Raw genomic sequence first — 17,699 nt, 5'->3', positions numbered from 1 at the left:
GGACAAATATATGGAGCAGAGGTCCATCAGTGGCTATTAGCCACAGGAGATAGATGGTATTCTCTTTGTGGGGAGGTGGTGCTCTGTTGTCTTGGTGCTGGAAGGAAGGCAGTGGGAGGGCTTCTGGTGTCCTGGCCTCACTGACAGTCCTTTAGATGGCACTGGATTTCTAGCCACTGTGTGTGACAGAATGTTGGACTGGATGGGCCACTGGCCTGATCCAACATGGCTTTGCTTATGTTCTTATGTTCTTAAATTATTTTAAGTTTAAATTGTTTACAGTGTTTTGAATTTTGTAATGTTTTAATGCTCGCTGCCTTGGGGATCCTGTTTTTGGATAAAAAGGTAGCATACAAATGTCTTAAATAAATAAATAAATACAGCACTCACCTCTCCCTTTTAGGAGTGAGGAGCTGTCCATTGGTTGAGGCATGTGGGTTTATTATTAAGGAGGTCTTTGAAGATGCTGAGGAAGAGATACATGTTGTTGATAGATCCAAACTGTTGTGGTTGTTGCTTGCAGCCTCCTCTGCTGTGTGAGAACTTGTCACTTCTTTCCAGAGTTGCTGCAGCTCAGTTGGGATCATGCCTGAAATTAGATTGGATAATTAAATAAATTTAACTGCTACTTTGGCCAACTTCAAGCATCAGTTTAAACTAACATCCATAAACAAAACACAGCACTGGAGGTTTTGTTTCAAAATTTAAAGTAGCCAAATTAATACTAATGTAGATATTATCTCTTTCTCAGACATACATACATAAATTGAAACATGACAATACTATAAACGTCAATCAATTAACATTAGAGACAATCATACTTTCTTGCAGGAAAGATACATAGATATGATAAAGACTCCAATGCACTTCAGCGCAGTTACTCAGAATATTGATAATCACAGTAAGGTTCTGGTCCTCATGTTACCAGACATAATGGCTTGAAACCATGAGAAACATTAACAGACTTAGAACAGTTTTATATATTTATTTTATTTAAAGCATTTATATGTTGCCTCTCTACCCAAATAGGGTCCCCAAGGCAGCAAGGAGTAAAACATCTTTAAAAAATTAAATTGTTTTAAAATGTTGTTTAAATATAATACATTTAAATGAGTATAAAAATAATTCAATGAAAACATGAACACACAACACAAAACACAGGGAGGAGGGCCAAGAACAGTTATTGGAGATATGCCAAACAAAACCCAAAAAGTCTTCACCTGCTGGTGGAAGACCGCAATAGAGGGGGGGCAGACATATCTCCCTGAAGAGGGAGTTCCAAAGTTTTGTGCCATGACTGAGACGGCCCTTTCTCCGGTTGCCACCTGTCTAGCCTCAGATGGCAGGGACACCTAAAGCAGGATCTCCAAAGATGAGCACAGTGAACGGGTGGGTTCATATGGGAGAAGGTGGTCCTTAAGGTATGCAGGCCCTAAGCTATATAGGGTTTTAAAGGTCAATTTCAGCATCTTGAATTGGACCGGAAAGCAAGCTGGGAGCCAGTGCAGATTAAACAACCCACTCTAGTTAACATTCTAGCTGAAGCATTCTGTACCAACTGTAGCTTCCAGAAAGTTTTCAAGTGTAGTCCCATGTACAGTGCATTGCAGCAATCTAACCTAGATATTACCAGGACACGTACTACAGTTCTGCTTACGCAGGATCTTTTGCAACACATAATATTTCCCTCTGTATTTATTACACTGTCCAGAAACTGATTGTGCCATGTCTTGTGTCCGCAATATTGTGGGGGTGCAATACATTTGGCTTAGTGCAAGTGGATACCAATCTTTTTCTTGTGTTTTCATTTGAACAAAAGCTCTAGTGCAAGAGGAAATTTTGGACTGGATCCAAAACTAATGAACAATATACCCACATCTCTCCTCCCCCCCTCCCCAGGTTGCTTAATGTTTAGCCTGATACATTCTAGGAACATTTGCTAACTATGCTGTGACTTTTCAGGACTCCTAATTAAAGGTAGTATGCTACAGTTTAAAACTCATGAAATCAAAAAATATTAAGGGATTAGAGGAATGAAGGAAAACCCAAAAGCGTATTTTCACATTTGTTGTTACTGCAGGACTGATATGTTCACTGAGTTCAATTTCACCTCTGTTCCATGTTTGAAGATGACATGTATATATTGACTAGATTTAGCCAAAAATATTACTTAATAGTTTGAGCGCTGGGCAAGTTTTCTCACCAGAGCAATAGTGAGGGAATCTGGGAATATACACCAAGCATATGATAAATGTTATGGCCCCTTCTGCTCATTGAATACTCCAGCTGTTATATTCTTAGACAGCAAACAGATCTGTCCTAAGAAGCATCACAAAGAAAGACAATACGGACTGAGGATACTCCAGGACAGCTGCTTATGCTAAAAAGTACTCCTGGAGAATACCTGCTATATTCATTATCATTAAGTCTAGTTATAGTATCTCAGGCTCTCAAAAATTTCTAAGACAATGTTTGTAATGATTTTAAGTAAATGGGTGCATGTGTCTTTAAATGCTTGGTGGGAGATGAAGAGTGGGGGTGAAAGAGAGGGATGAGTGAGTGATATGATTGGTTGATGACTGAGAGAATGAGCGGAGTGAATGCAGTTGAGACAGAGTAGGAAAAAAAGTTTCAGTCAGAAGAGAGCAGGCTAGCTGTGTGCTGCCTGAGCATGTTAAGTATTATTGAGAGAAATATAACCTGTGTGGAAACCTGAACTGAGTATGTTTGTGAAAGAACATTCAGTCAGGAAAAGACAGGCTAGCTGTGTGCTGCCTGAGCAGGTTTAAGCATTTCTGTGAAAAATATTCAGTCAAGAGAAAGCAGGCAAGCTGTGTGTGAAGCCTGAGTTTAAATGAAGTAACTTTAAGAACTGAGAACTACTTTTATGAAACCGATACACTTCTTGAAAAAAATTAAAGTTTATTTTGTTTCTGTTATATCCCAGAGTAGCTGTCATTGCTATATCCCATTCCTATCCTCAGGGCCACATAGAACCACGAAGGAGCCTGACACTTAGGCACGTTACTAAAGGGAAAACTTAAATAAAATATCTTGGAATATAAAATTCCTGGTGGCAGCAATCTACCCAGAGGGTGTAAGGGAAAGATTAAAGGTAAAATCTACCCAAGAGAAAGTAAGCATCATAACAGTGTTGGATGATGAGAATCACTGATCTAATTTAAGATGACATATCTTGTATCTCCTCAAAAACTTGCTTATCACCAATACTATCTAGGCCTTAATATTTGTTTTGTATTTGTGTTTAATGTAATTCCTAGAATTAATTATGTTCTGTTTCAGCAATTCTTCAACCCTGTATTGGATCCTTGCTGATGCTGTCTTTGTAAACTTGTATTCATTTACCCTATGACATTGTTTATGGAAATGTTCTTGACACTGTATGGAGATGCCTGCCCTTGTCCTTGCCACAGATTGTACTAATCCCACACTATGTAATCCACCTTTAGTCTCAGTGAGAAAAGGGGAATATAAATGACATACATGCATACATACATACATACACTTCATGTTTTATGTTACCTTGTTTGGTTTCCCAGATAACAATTTTATACCACATGACTTAAGAGTAGGGAGAGACACTAAGTTGGGACAAAAAGTTAACACAACCCATTTCAACCCTCATGGAACAGGAAATTTCACTTGTTCCTTGTAAAATTCATATTGCAAAATGGTTTCTAGCTGCATTTTGAAAGCAAGCAAACCTAAATAAATAGCATTTCTTTTTCTGATAAAAGGTGAATGAATTTTAACCTCTCTATAGAGGCAAAGGTCTTCAAAATAAATTTATTCATCTGTTATTATGACAACATGAACCACAATATGACTAATTTTGTGCTTAAGTTGTAAATGATGACAAATAGCTTTGTTATTAAATACAGTTTTTATTAATCACTTTTAGACATAAATTATGAATTCACATTGTCTTCATGAAATGCTTTTAGAATTTTAACAGTCAAATTGATTATACTATGATTATTTCATTAACACACCTATCTTTCTCATTAATTTTGGTTTCTAGCACTGCTTGCTTAATTGATGGATGTGTCTAGTGAAAAAAACTGCAAGTTTCTATACAAGTAACACTATTATTATTACTGTCATTTCTTGATCAGTGTTAATGAGCCATTCGAAGTAAAATGAAAACATAAAATAATCTTTTTTTAAAAAAAAAATGCTGTCTAACAAGATTTGATAGTCAAGTTTTAAGAGACGTTCAAGTTCTCAGCTTAGCTGGCCAAACTTCCAAACAGGAAGTATAGTATTACTGGCAGCTCAAAATGGCCAATCACTGATGACACATTTTGACAAGCTTCCGTGTTAATTTGGTATCATATTTTAACAGTTTCGCAAACTAAAATCCAAGTACATGTAGGAATCTTTTAGCGTCTTAAAGACTAACCTGTTTTTATTCTAGGACCAGCAACTGTGGACTACAGCCCACTTCATCATACCCATATTATTATATTATTGAAAGCTAGAATGGGTATTACAGCTACAAAAAAAATCAGAAATTTTTTTTTTAAATCAAGCACATTTGGGAGACCTGGAAATGCAGGGGCCAATGGATCCAACCACTTTGTTTCAAGCTATTGTATTCCATTATCCCAGGGGAGAAAAATCTGCCATTTTCAGAATGGAGATCCATGTCTGAGACAGACATGTCTTACCAAACCTTAAGGCATTAAAATAAAGGCAGTATGCATTATATTCATTTGAAACACATAATAAAAAATGCCAAGGTCTAAATTTAATTTATTTTTGTCATTTAGAATACAATGGGTAGATAATCATCTCAACGTGATCAGCCAAACATCTTTACTTTGCTAAACTGTTAAAGATTTTAATTATGCTAGCTTTGGAGAGCACTGGTCTAATGAGGCGATAGACTCCAGAGAATCTAAGTGGTTAAGAACTGTGAAATGAGTCTGATAGGATTTTTTTTATATTCACCGTGGATCGTTTGCATATCAAAGAGGAGTAAATTATTGCACGACAGACCAATAACCTTCCCCGCCTTTCTGAGAGTAGCATTAACAAAAACAGTTGGTCTTTGCTAGTGGGCTGACTTTAAAAAAATGCAAAAATGCTCAGAGTGTCTGCAATTAGTATATATTCTAAAAGAAGTTTCAATTTATACATTAAGTGATCAGATTGCCTTAAAATATAGCTATTTGCTATAAAACTGTTTCTTCCTTTATAAGAAAAAAAAAGGAAATGCCAATTATATTTTGATGGATTTTGTCCCATATGAGCATATAGTTATTAGATATATTCAATTATTACATGTCCCCTGAAATTAAACCGCTGAAGACATTTAAACAAAGAGAAAGGTCACTATACAATCTGGTGTCCTGTTTAGCTGCAACCAAGCTATTATTTTCAAACACCTTGCAAAGTGACAGTGTGGGATGTATTTTTAGCTAACACACTTGACAGGACTGTCTCCACACTAACAATTACCTGTGAATATGACTGACCCTTTCACCACTGTTTATTCAGTAGAAACAATATTGAATGGACTTGTCTGTTGATGATAACATACTGATACTAGATCACAAGTCAACACCATTTTTAATTTGGGAACAAACCAACATGAACAGAAGACTTCTGCAATTATTATTCTTTATTAGCTATTATGTGCTCTCCAGATGCATCACTGTACTTTTTAAAAAATGAGATAATGATAAATTGTAGCCTGATTTCTGCTAATTTGGAAGACAAAAAGAATTTTAAATAGAGCAAATAGCCCCTCACTACATCAAGAACAAAAGATGAATTAACAAGTCACAACACCTACAGCAGGGTTGGTTTGAACTTCATACAGAACAGCAATTGGCTGCTAACATTCATGACAGCTGTCTCTGTACAACATAATGGGAACAAAGCCCACAATTTTGATATAAAAGACTGACAAATTGTATTTAATAGCAGCTGGGGCAGAGCATAGGCATTAGGATTACAGGTCAGATGCAATTAGGCAACAGAATCCAATTACGAGGTCACAGGAACGCAAGTGACATCTATGTCTCAAGAATTATTTCTATTGTGCACTTTTTTTTAGCAAATAAGCTTGATTTTTTTTAAAAAAAGCTCCAATTACGGTTTTATCTGATAACTAAGAAAACTGCAAAAAGTTAGTTTCTCACTAATATTCTTAAAAGGTTATGAAACATAGTGATCCTTAGCTAATGGCAGAGTTTCAATGGCAGGAATAATCATACAATCATTCCCAAACCACTAAAACTTTAAAGTCATGTACTTTTCCCTTTAATAGATTTTTAAAAAAATTCTGGCTTCTAAAATTGTGCTCATAATTATTAGTGTTTGCGCCAACTATTTGGCAAGTGTGAACTGATAGCTCTCTTCTTTTTGCAAACACAGAAAGAAGTGCAATAAATATGCCAATCTTAACAATGTCTGCTTGATAGCAAGTTCTGGTCACCCTGGGATCAGGACATCATCTTTTTATTACTTACCACAAATATTAAATTTTCTCCCCGGTCTAAATTTTGTAGCTTGTTTCTGGATACTTAACTCTAGTGTTTTGTCTGCTTTTAAAATGTCCCTTGTTTTATCCCTTCCACAATGTACAAAGTCTAGATTATCAACATGTTTGAATGGAGAAGCAAGCAAGATTACACAGAGTATTATAAAATAGGCTGTGTTATTTTTTGCACAAGAGAATAGGCAAGCATTATTTAAAATTGGGGTAAAATGTTTCAATGTGTACATTCTAAAACTAAGAGACAAAAAGGCACTGTAAACTGTGGTTGTCTTTGTCAGAGTTAACAATATCACTTGGCACCTAAAATATGAGGCAATTGCTTTAATAGGATGCCTTTTTAAAATACATGTATACTTCCAGTCAGTAACTGTTTTAACTTCATAATGTACTTCATAACAGTTGCCAGTTATGAAAAGTGTGCCTATTATATAAAGCATTCATTGCCAATTATTATTACAAACTGGCACTCTCAGACTCTTCACTGTATTTCTTTCTCCTAAGAGAAGTATCTTCTTCATTATAAAAGAAAATGCAGGCACCAGCTTAAAAAATGTATGTTGTGAGGACAGTTGACAGATTGCTGTGCATGGAACTCGATTTCACAACCCCAGGTATTCACTGGCTCAAAGACAACTGGACGAGCTCAACCTTTTTTTGTCCTTGTACCTCCATACCAGGGTGACCATGTTCAAGCAAGCAGAAAGTTGATTTAAACCTCATAATGACATCAGTTTTAAGGCATCAAATCTCTCTGCTAAAAAAAAATGTGTTGCATTTTGACCTGTCTGAATTCTCAAGTTACCTTATTTTATTTTCCTCTCCACATAGAGGCTCAACACTAATAAGTGAAATGAAGACAGGGGAGTGTAAATCATTATTTCCTCTTTATGCTGCTAGCCACCCACTGACTGAAACATTTGTTTATGTTTGTCCAGTGTCTAGTGCTTAAATGGGTACCCCCTCTTTAAATATGCTCCTTCCTAATGTTGTAGGAACCAACAGTTATACTACACCGTGAAACCTATCAATCAATGCCATGAATGTTGAATTACCTACTGGTGTCTCTGATGTGTTGCTGCACAGATTACACTTCATGCATCACCACATTCATTTCTTTCACATTACACATGAGCGTGTCTTGTCACTGCCCAATTGCCCTCTTTTGGACAGCTTAACTGATGTACTATACAATGAACCTCACCAAGCAAACTTAATAGTAGAGGAACTGTGGGAAAAAAATTAGAAAGGCTGAATTCAGAGTCCAGTAGATGGGTGTGTAGGAACAGCTTGTGATCTTTCTCACCAATAAATCTGAAGGTGTAATTAACTTGTGCTATAATATTTTACATGTACAAAATAACACTAGCCTACACTACTTCTCTCATAATTTGTTCCCAAGGTTTTTTTTTAATTTAATTTTTGAAGCCTTTATAGCAACAATAATAAACTGGAAGCTAAGTAAATTATCAGTGGTCCTTTTCCTCTTGAGAACAATAGGACTTTGGAACATGTAACAACTGCCCTTTTCATAATGCCTCTAAAGAATTCAGGCCTATAGATTTATACACATTAAGACCAGCAGCAGGCCTTGGGCTGAGAGGAAGGATCTGTGGCCCCACTGGGGCACTGCTTTGCATGCGGAAGGTTCCAGGTTCAATGCACAGGGATAGGAGAAAGAGAAAGGGGAAAAAAACAACAACTAGAGATGGGCACGAACTGAAATGCTGAATCACGAACCCCGTGGTTTGTTTTTCCCCAGTTCGTGCCCATCTCTAAACACGACCCAACAAAAGAAGAGTTACTAAAGTCTGAGACAGAAAAACCGAATGGATTATTGCCCAAATGTAGTACAATTCAATAAGGAACCAGTATAAAAGTTTAATCAAATAAAAAATAATAGAACAGTAAAAACAGTAACAGTGTGGTTGAACATTAGTACCATACCATTGTATATTAAAATGAACAGTTTCCAAATATACAGGTATTATCATACAATTTTCACCACATGTATAGAACCAAATGCATTTTGGCCTATGCCCTTCCTCAGTGGTAAAATCTCATGTGATTAACCTCATAAATATAACTATAAATACACAGTGCCTGACCATGCACAAAGTGGACCTGAAAAGAGAGGAGAAGTCTGTATAATTATTATGCATATATTATTTCATGGGGAACAAAACCAATCTTAAGTTTGAAATGTATTAAAAATATTTTGATAAAAGTTACTCACATAAAGATGTTATATATAATCACAGAATGAATACATTCCAGTCCTCTGACAAAAAAAACCCTTTAAGTCCAAAGTGGGCAACAAGAATACCTATATATCTGGGAAACTATTCATTTTAATATACAACACTATGGCGCTAATATGTGTTGAACAACACTGCTATTCTTTTTAATTGCACTTTGTATGGTTTATTATTTTATTAAAGTTTATTATTTTATTCAACTTTTAGATCAGTTCCTCATCGATCCCCAGCATCTCCAGTTAATGAGATCAGGTAGTAGGTGTTATGGAAGATCTTTACTTCAGATACTGGAGAGCACTGCCAGTTAGAGCGCTGACTTTGGCAGATCTAGGGTCTGATTCAGTATATGGCAGCTTCATGCGTGTTCACTCCACTGCTGAGCTTCACTGCAGGGGGAAAGCAACGGGAGATCCAGAGTCCAGATAGACAGGCCCTTCTGCTCCACTTATTAACTCTGGCCCCACACAATGAGGAGAACAAGGAAAGGACAGAGGAAGAAACCCAAATCTTTTCAGAATCTCAAACGAAATCTTAGAGACGACTAAACAACCACTTTGGCAATGAAAGTAGTTGGTTGGCCACGAAAAGAGAATACGGCTTGTATGACAGAGTCAGTTGGAACACAGTGGGTTGCAGCTTGCAAGCTACATAATCCTTCTTCTCTCATAGAGCACATATAAATATAGAAAGAGGAAGGGGCAGGGGCAAAAATTCACTATAAGCACTGACAACCCAAGGAAGCCTTAAGGCTTTAACTAAACCAGATCAGTCAAGCGAGTTAAATGAAGCTTTTGAGGTGACTATTCAGATTCAACATTTAGGGAAAGTGAGGGGAGAGGATGTCTCTTCAAAACAGTTGCATTATGTTTTACAGACTTCTCACCAAGGCATGCCTAGGCCAAACAAAACAGCTTGAACTGAGGTTAGTCTCAAGGGTTTCTTCAAAGTCTCAAGGGTTTATTTAAAACAAAAGAGTGTATTTATTTATTTAAAATATTTTACACCACCTCTCCAAATTTATTCGAGACAGTTTTTATGCACAGATAAACCCATTTTAAAGACAGGAAGGACACAGGAGGCAGACAACTATTGTTCAGCCTTACTAAAAGGACAAAGTCTCAGAATAAACAAGCCCCAAGTGGGGCTGTACCAATCTGCGCAGCGCTTGATCCCCTTCACTATCTGAAGATTTATCCCTTACAGCACTGCCAATTCTTCAACCAGCATCTGTATACCTGAACCTCTCTAACAACGACATTCGTAGGTGACAAGGCTTCATTCTGTGTTGTAAGGCACAGAAGCAAGTCTGGCAATGAAATCAACCCCCCTCCCACTCCGACAGCTGGAAATCCCAACATATAATGGGCACGGGAGGTCAATTTCTAACAGGAAGCCTGAAGGCAGGGATCATTTTTTAAAAATGATACTTCTTATATAGCACCCAGCTATTAGGCACCTTATAAATAATGAATATTACTACTACTGCTAATACAAGGAGTTGTAATGCGCCTACAGAAAATATGCAAGAAAAGCAGGGAAAGGCCTCTCACTGTAGTTAATTTTAATTAATTTAATTCTACTGTGCCATGTTTGCAAAGAACATTAGATGGCCTACATTTGTTTGCCCTCAGAGTAACTCTGTAAGGCTAAAAAAGGATTATTCCCATTTTAAAGATGGGAAAACTGAAAGCAGAGACAAAAAAGTGGCTTCTCTAGGAACTTGTAGCCTGATCGTGTGTTTAACAAGAAGTATGCTGACACTTTTGAGAGGGGCATACTCAGAGGCTAACGTGCTCAGGAGGACAGCGCCTAGCTGAGCATATCTGAAAGTCTCACACAATCAACTGTTTAACAGACCATACCAGAATCAAGCAAAATCTGCCCACATTTATCCCATGAAAAAAGCGCTCCTGCAGTTACCTTTACATTAGATTACTGTAGTGTGCCCTATAGAGGGTTGCCTTCAAGTTTAAGGAAATTTCTGAACTAATAATTCAGAAGAAAGACTCCTGTAAGTGGTACAGCCCCTTGGGAATACACTTAGCCAATTTTGAAGAACCTTCGCTGTTTGCCATTTTGTTTCCAATGCAATTCTAAGCACTTATTTTTACCTCTATAAAGCGTTAAGTGGCTTGGGACCAGAGTACCTTATGGTCTTCCGTATAATCACATCTGACTGTTCAGATCATTGTTAACAGCCTTATTCTGTACACCTCGATTTTTGGAGATAAGATGGAAAGATCTTACACAAAAGGTACCACCTCACCTGTAGAACTCCCTGTAAGACAAACAGATGCTGGCACTTGCTATTTTGATTTGTAGGTACCTGGTGAAAATGTTTCTTTTTCTCAGGTCTTTGGCATCCATTACTGTTACCTGGTGGTTTTATCGCTTTTGCTTTTACCTGCAGTTTTACTGCCTGGATGTTCTACATATTTCAACATTTCAGATAATTATGAGAATTATTATGTTTTTAACTGCTCTACGCCACCTTGAGAAAATTGGTTGCGGGGCAGATTATAAGTATTTTAAATAAATAAATCAGTGACTAAGAATTTAGTATTCTGTCAACCAGGTGGGGTGGGGATCAAAAATAAAATTAAGGCTGATCTGTGCTACAGCTCCTGATTCAAGACATCATCATTGCTTTGACTGCTTTTTTATTGTGCTTTCTTGAGAATAGTGATTTAGGAAATGGTCACCCCACCCCAAGCAGTAAGCTGCCGCTCCTCCCATTTCATCAATGCTGCTCCTGCTTTCACAGCTCTTGGGCTGATGCTTATTTGTACCCCCAACTTATTTGTAGAGGCCCTGTGTAGTGCCCAAGATATTCAATTTTTTTTAAAAAATGTTGCTAGGACAATTCTCATTATTGAGTAAATTTGTAAGGCTATGGAAACTTTCAAGGTAGTCCTTCATCAGAGTTATTTTTAAGTTTCTTGTTCATGAAGCAATAAAAGCTGGTCAGCTTGCTTTTTTTTAAAAAAAAAATCTGTTAACAAGTTTTATCTATATTAAATACAATGGAGGAGAGAAGAATGATGTAAGCCATCTTCAGTCCCCATTGAGGAGAAAGATGGGATATAAATAAAGTAAATATTGATCAAAGATGTCCTAAATATCGATCCAAGATAAACTCATGAAAACAAAGACAAATAAAAAAGAAATCACCCGGGTGTTGGGGGTGGGGTTCTCAGTTTGAGAAAACAAGAAAAAATCTTGTTTCCCAAGAGGCTTGTCAAGTTATGAGCTAAAATGGTGCAAGACATAGGAAGTGTTTTCCTAAGAATGCAACACCTTTCTAATGCTTGCACTGTTGGCCAATTCACTGTGATACATGGAGAAGCATCAAGGCACACAGCAGTAATTCCTGGGACGTACCTTGAGCAAGAGGCTGCAATGGCAAGGTGGGTTGGCCCGGCTGAATGGTTAGCAGACCTTGGCGTTGCAAAGACAGGAGGTGTTGTTGCTGCAGTTGTTGCATCTGCAAAAGCTGTTGCTGAAAGGCCAACTGCTGGGAAGTCACCTGTTGCTGCTGGGGCTGCAAAACAAAAGAAAAAGAAAAATTAAATAATTACAAATGACTTTTATTCTTCTATTTCAGAAACACTGTCCATAAATGTCAGAGAAGGAGGGCGGTATTAAGAGTGTTATTTATTTACTTACATCATATAAACATTTACTTACATCTTTCTTCCCAATGGGTACCGAACACATCTTACATTATTCTCTTCTTCTCGACTTTATCCTCACACAACCCCTTGAGGTAAGTTAGGCTCAGAGTGTGTGACGGATCCAAGGTCACCTGTCAAGCTACCATGGCAGAGTGAATATTTGAAATTTGTTCTTCCAGATCCTAGTCCCACACCACACTGGTCAGTGGTTAACGTATCAGATTAGGACTAGGAAAGCCTAATTTGCACCTTCACTCAGCCATGAACCTCATTGGGTGACCTTTCGCCTATCCTTTTCTCTCAGCATAACTGTAGTAGAAACTGCACAAGAATATTGTATATCAAGGTTAGTTGGTGTATCACAGCTTCTGCCATACTGCCCTGTTCATGCCAGAGCCTGAATATGATTTCTCATGCCATGGCCTGAATCTATTTTCTTGCTTAAATATGCCTTGCTAACCTATACTGTTCTCTGCTGACATAAGCTCTGGTTTGAGTACAAGGGTATAAGGATTCCCAAAGAGGTTAAGCAAACTGGCCCCAAGGATAGGCAGGCAATAATTTCTTGAACTGGCGCTAGCTGGCCTGGGACACAGCATGTTTTGGTCTTAAACTTTCCCTTTGTGACAACTGGTCGACTTCTCTGTAACCATCCCTCTTTTGAAAAAAATTAATGTACCGGGGAGGGGTATATGTAAGTTTAACCTATGTAAGTATTCGTGAAATTGCTCTCAAACTGGAATCAGCCTTGATGGACCAGTAACGTGCTTGGCACCAATTGGCCATAAGGAGTCTGCCTGTTGTCTTTTGGGGTCCCAGACAACTAAAGTTGGCAGTGTAAGTACTCAAGTTGTATATGTATATTTCCTCTGTTCAGTTATGTTATTGTGCTAATGTTTTCTGTTATTTCTTTGTATGTATGCTCTGTCTGAATTATGCATTTATGTCTCCCTTGTATTTTACTTTCTTTGTTTAATAAATTGCTTTCCTTCCACACTGGTATGCTTATTGCTATCAACTTCTAAAGAACCTCTTGCTCTTTGGCAAGACAATAACCTACCCCAACGGAGTGCTATTAGGATAAAAGAGAAAAGGGGAGAACTACATGCTCAAAAAGCTTCCATGTTCTGATGACTCTCTGGGCTTAAAAACTCAAGGCAAACCTGGAAGGCAATTGGATGGGTCACAAGTTGCAAATAAACAAGTCCTGCACTTCATTTATACCCTGTTGGGTATAAAATCCATCCAGCTCAGAACCATCTAAATTGCTAAGCAGATATTCCCCGTTTTTACACAGAGGGAGAAGTTTTAGACAGTACCAATTATCAATTGAACTGGTGAGTTAACACCTGAGGATCTTTTACATGTAAGGCATTCATTCTACCACTCAGATATGGGTCTGTTTAATAGACAGAATAATTAAGAGCAGAAAGCAAATCTGATGCCCCCCACTTTCTAGTAATAATAACATTTGATTTATATACTGCCCTTCAGGACAACTTAATGCCTACTCAGAGAGGTTTACAAAGTATGCTATTATTATCCCCATAACAAAACACCCTGTGAGGTGGGTGGGGCTGAGAGAGCGCCAGAGAACTGTGACTAGCCCAAGGTCACCCAGCTGGCTTCAAGTGGAGAAGAGGGGAATCAAACACAGCTCTCCAGATTAGAGTCCCACGCTCTTAACCGCTACACCAAATGGGCTCCAATGTTCCTCTATTTTCTTGTATGTAAAGGAACTGAATGGCTGCCATTCACTGCAAGGAGGGAAAGAACTGTTGTTTGAAAAATTGCAGGGGAGAAGAAGTCATTCACAAAAGCTACAAGCTCATAACTTTAAAAGGCTTTGGAAACCAGCTTGACTCAGCAGACCTGTGAGGCCAGAAGGTGCTTCAGGAACCAGAAGTGGCCAAGGGAAGGTCCTAGTGAATGACAGTGCCCAGCTAGGGTTTGACTCCACATGGTCTGAAGAGCCAGCATAAGTCAATGTAGGGACAGTGATGGGCCCAGGCAAACAACAGTGGTTGACTAAATTCTGGTTCTAGGATCATGTAAGGGGTGTGAGCCATTCACACACAATAAAAAGTTAAAAATGAATGTTTAAAATGCAAATGCAGGACAACATCCAAGGCAATCTCAAAGAAATAAAAGGCCAATCTAATTTTTTTTTAAATCCATTACTATTTAAATATTTCCAAAATAAAGTTGACACTTATTGCTATAGTAATTAAAGTGTATTGATATAAGACTGAACAGAGCCTTCATACAACTTCAGACAACATACTGTGAATTTCTTGACCCTGTAAATTACTACTTTTAGTATTTTTGAAAATGATACACAATATTTTAAAAGGATTTAATAGGGATGTGCGCGTCAGGTTTCAAATTCGGGTTTTTTTAACCTGAATTGGGCCCGATCTGTAAAGATTCGGGATTCATGAATTGGCCCCAACATTGGTGAGCTGATTTGGCAATCCCGAAGCAAAGCTTCCCAAAGTGATTTGTATCACTTCAGGAAGCTTTGGGAAAAGCCACACCAGCTGCTCCACAGCAATAAAATGGCGTTTCTCTAGTTTTCAAAGGAAGACCCAAACAGAGTGCATTATAGTAGTTAATTGTTAACAAGACATGAATGACAATGGCTAAGGTTCCATGTTTTAACAGTGGATGCAACTTGCAAATCAGCTGAAACAGAAAAATAGGTATTCTGGGCCAAAGCCACTGTCCAGAGGTTTCTTCATAACTGTTCAAGGACATGACTGTTTCATGGGGTTTCAACGAAGAGGAGAAACAGAGAGGGCTGCCATTGACATATTGATACCACACTCCATATACTCAGAACATCTTTTGCAGCATTTTCATGTGGATATGAATAAGTAGGGGACAAGACTAATCCCCAAGGAATACTATATGATAATTCAACTGGAAAGAACTATCCTTCAATATTACCTCCCCCTTAAAGAGGACTAGAGTGTCTGCAAAAGACAGAAAGTTGATTCAGAAGGACATCATAGCACTTACAGCTGTTGAGAAATCCAGGAGAATCTCTCTCGCAATAGATGCTAAAGTCTGCATATCAAGAGCAGCTCAGGATGCCAAGGTATTAGGAAACCAATTTCAAACTCCAAATACTAGAAAGATAGAATACTTCCAGCAACTGCACTTTGAAATTTGCCAACCTCATTTAAGTGGTATGCTATTTCTATTGACTGCACAAACAAATACATACAGATTAGCCATTGACCATTAGCTAAAGATGTGTTCTATTCTTTGATTAGTATATTTCCCTAATCCTTGTTCTACCATGATAATGCTGGTCTACCTTTCCTCCCAAGGAGATATAATCGAATGGAAACTACCATACTGTAAAGAAATAACATTTGGAGTTCGCAGGAAAGAGGGTCAAACCCTTCCTTTCCCAAACCCGCACGATGAGTTCCAGCACCCTAGGATATTTTGGCTTTATATTACTCAAACGGCAGTCTCTCCTATGCTGCATGACAACAGCATTTTAAAATGGAGATCTTGAAATGTAGCATGTGAGAAGATGTGGGTGTTACCTGTTTAAAAATCCCAGTAGGCGTATAAAAACAGCTCTGGATACAGGAGTTGCTTCTACTCTACTCTAGCTTCTGGATCTTTCCTGCAAAATCCATATTTTTTAAAAAATATATGGATGAACAAGGAATGGCCCAATTTGAACAGGACATTGGTTCTATTGAAAAAACGTACCTATGAGATTCATAAATCAGCATGGTGTAGTGGACTAGGATTGGATCTGCCCTTTGCTACAGAAGCTTGTGGAATGAGCCAGTCACATATTCTGAGCCTAACCTCTCCCCCAGGGTGATTGAAGGGGATGCATTGTTCCTTTGGGGGGGGGGGCAGTAACTGAAAACATGGCTGCATTCAACCCATTATTTCATATATACTTAACTGGAATGAAAAAATAATCTGAAGTTGTGCTCTATTTATTAGTCTCAACTAGAGAGGCTCCAATTGGTTAATTTATTACATTTTCATAGTAGTGCTCTCTGTTGTGCAATCAATCAACCCACAGTCCCTTCTCTTGTATTATGCCACTTTTAAAAAAAAATCAGCACTCTGGTGGGAGGGGGTTCATTATTTACCCTTAGAAGAATAAGTTGCTTTACTCCACTGGGACTTGAACCTTGAACCTTTGAGGTGTAAAAGAACATGTTGCTTTTCTCACTGCTGTACCCCGAGAAGCTTTTAACTACTCTGTTTATCACTTCTGACATAAATAAATGAGAAAAAAGTCAGACCTTTGAAGAAGAAAAACTTCATCTAATATTGTTAATTAGCCATGACAAACGATGAAATAACATTGTAAATCTTTCATAGAAACAGCCACTAGATTTTAATTACACACATTCATAATTTAGCAAACAACATCTTACTTGAATGCAAGTGTTTAATATGTACAGTACTTGAGGCTTCGGAGTTCTTAATTTGGTTTCACTTAAGGAAGCCTCTAAGGTTCTGCTCATCATGTGTTTTATTGGCTTTGTTCCTTAAAACCCATGAAAAAGCCTTTGCAGTTTTGATAGATATCTCTTTATTTATTGTATGATGACAGGAGGAAAACTTTGGTTGTGCAGAACATCAATACATCATGCCAGTGTTTAGCAATCCCTTAAGCTAGCCAAAAAAAAAAAGTTAATGTAGATTTCCTTAGTAATTATCTGAATGATAGAAAGATAATACAGAGCAGTAGTAAAATAAATAGAAGGAAATTATCTAATATCCCTAATCTGTTAGGAATCACATCAAGGTGGAGGTCTGGAATGCTTTTGTAGCTAACATTGGCAGAAAGCAAGTGAACCCTTGGCAGACAGAAACATAGGACCTATTATGACATCAGCATTTGGAGAGGAAAGGGAGGAGAGGGAAAAGGTGAGGGAAGAAAAAACCCACTACACTGATAAACAGTCCCCCGCCCCTCGGGGTACAGCAGTGAGAAAAGCTATCTATAAGAAATAATTATATTTCCACTCATCTAAAGGAGGGAAAAAAATCAGTAACAGATCTTGTAATTTGGAGAGGAAATATACAAGAGAAGCAGTGGGTCTCCTGATTCTCAGATAGCATTTTGTGATCCTTACCTTCCCTATACTGGGTATAATCTACAAAAAATACCTCCTGTATACAATTTTCCAAAACAAATGGGCATCCCTGAAAAATGTAGCCCTGTTTCTTTAATCCTACAGAAATAATGGA

The 17,699-nt window shown here is 37.8% G+C and overlaps 1 protein-coding gene across 6 annotated transcripts in view; it reads right to left on the bottom strand.

The window, feature by feature from the left end:
- The window catches only part of FOXP1 (forkhead box P1), a 714,752-nt gene that overhangs the window by 118,106 nt on the left and 578,947 nt on the right, over positions 1–17,699 (bottom strand). For all 6 annotated transcript variants that reach the window (XM_054975302.1, XM_054975305.1, XM_054975306.1 and 3 more), the window contains 2 exons: positions 12,166–12,325; positions 391–589 (listed from right to left, as the gene is read on the bottom strand). In XM_054975302.1, coding sequence (XP_054831277.1) covers positions 391–589; positions 12,166–12,325 — 359 coding nt within the window. The remainder of the gene's footprint in view (positions 1–390; positions 590–12,165; positions 12,326–17,699) is intronic.

The sequence above is a fragment of the Eublepharis macularius genome, chromosome 4 (genome assembly GCF_028583425.1).
Source record: "Eublepharis macularius isolate TG4126 chromosome 4, MPM_Emac_v1.0, whole genome shotgun sequence".
NCBI classification, from domain to species: Eukaryota; Metazoa; Chordata; class Lepidosauria; order Squamata; family Eublepharidae; genus Eublepharis; species Eublepharis macularius.
This window is presented reverse-complemented; position numbering and strand designations above follow the sequence as displayed.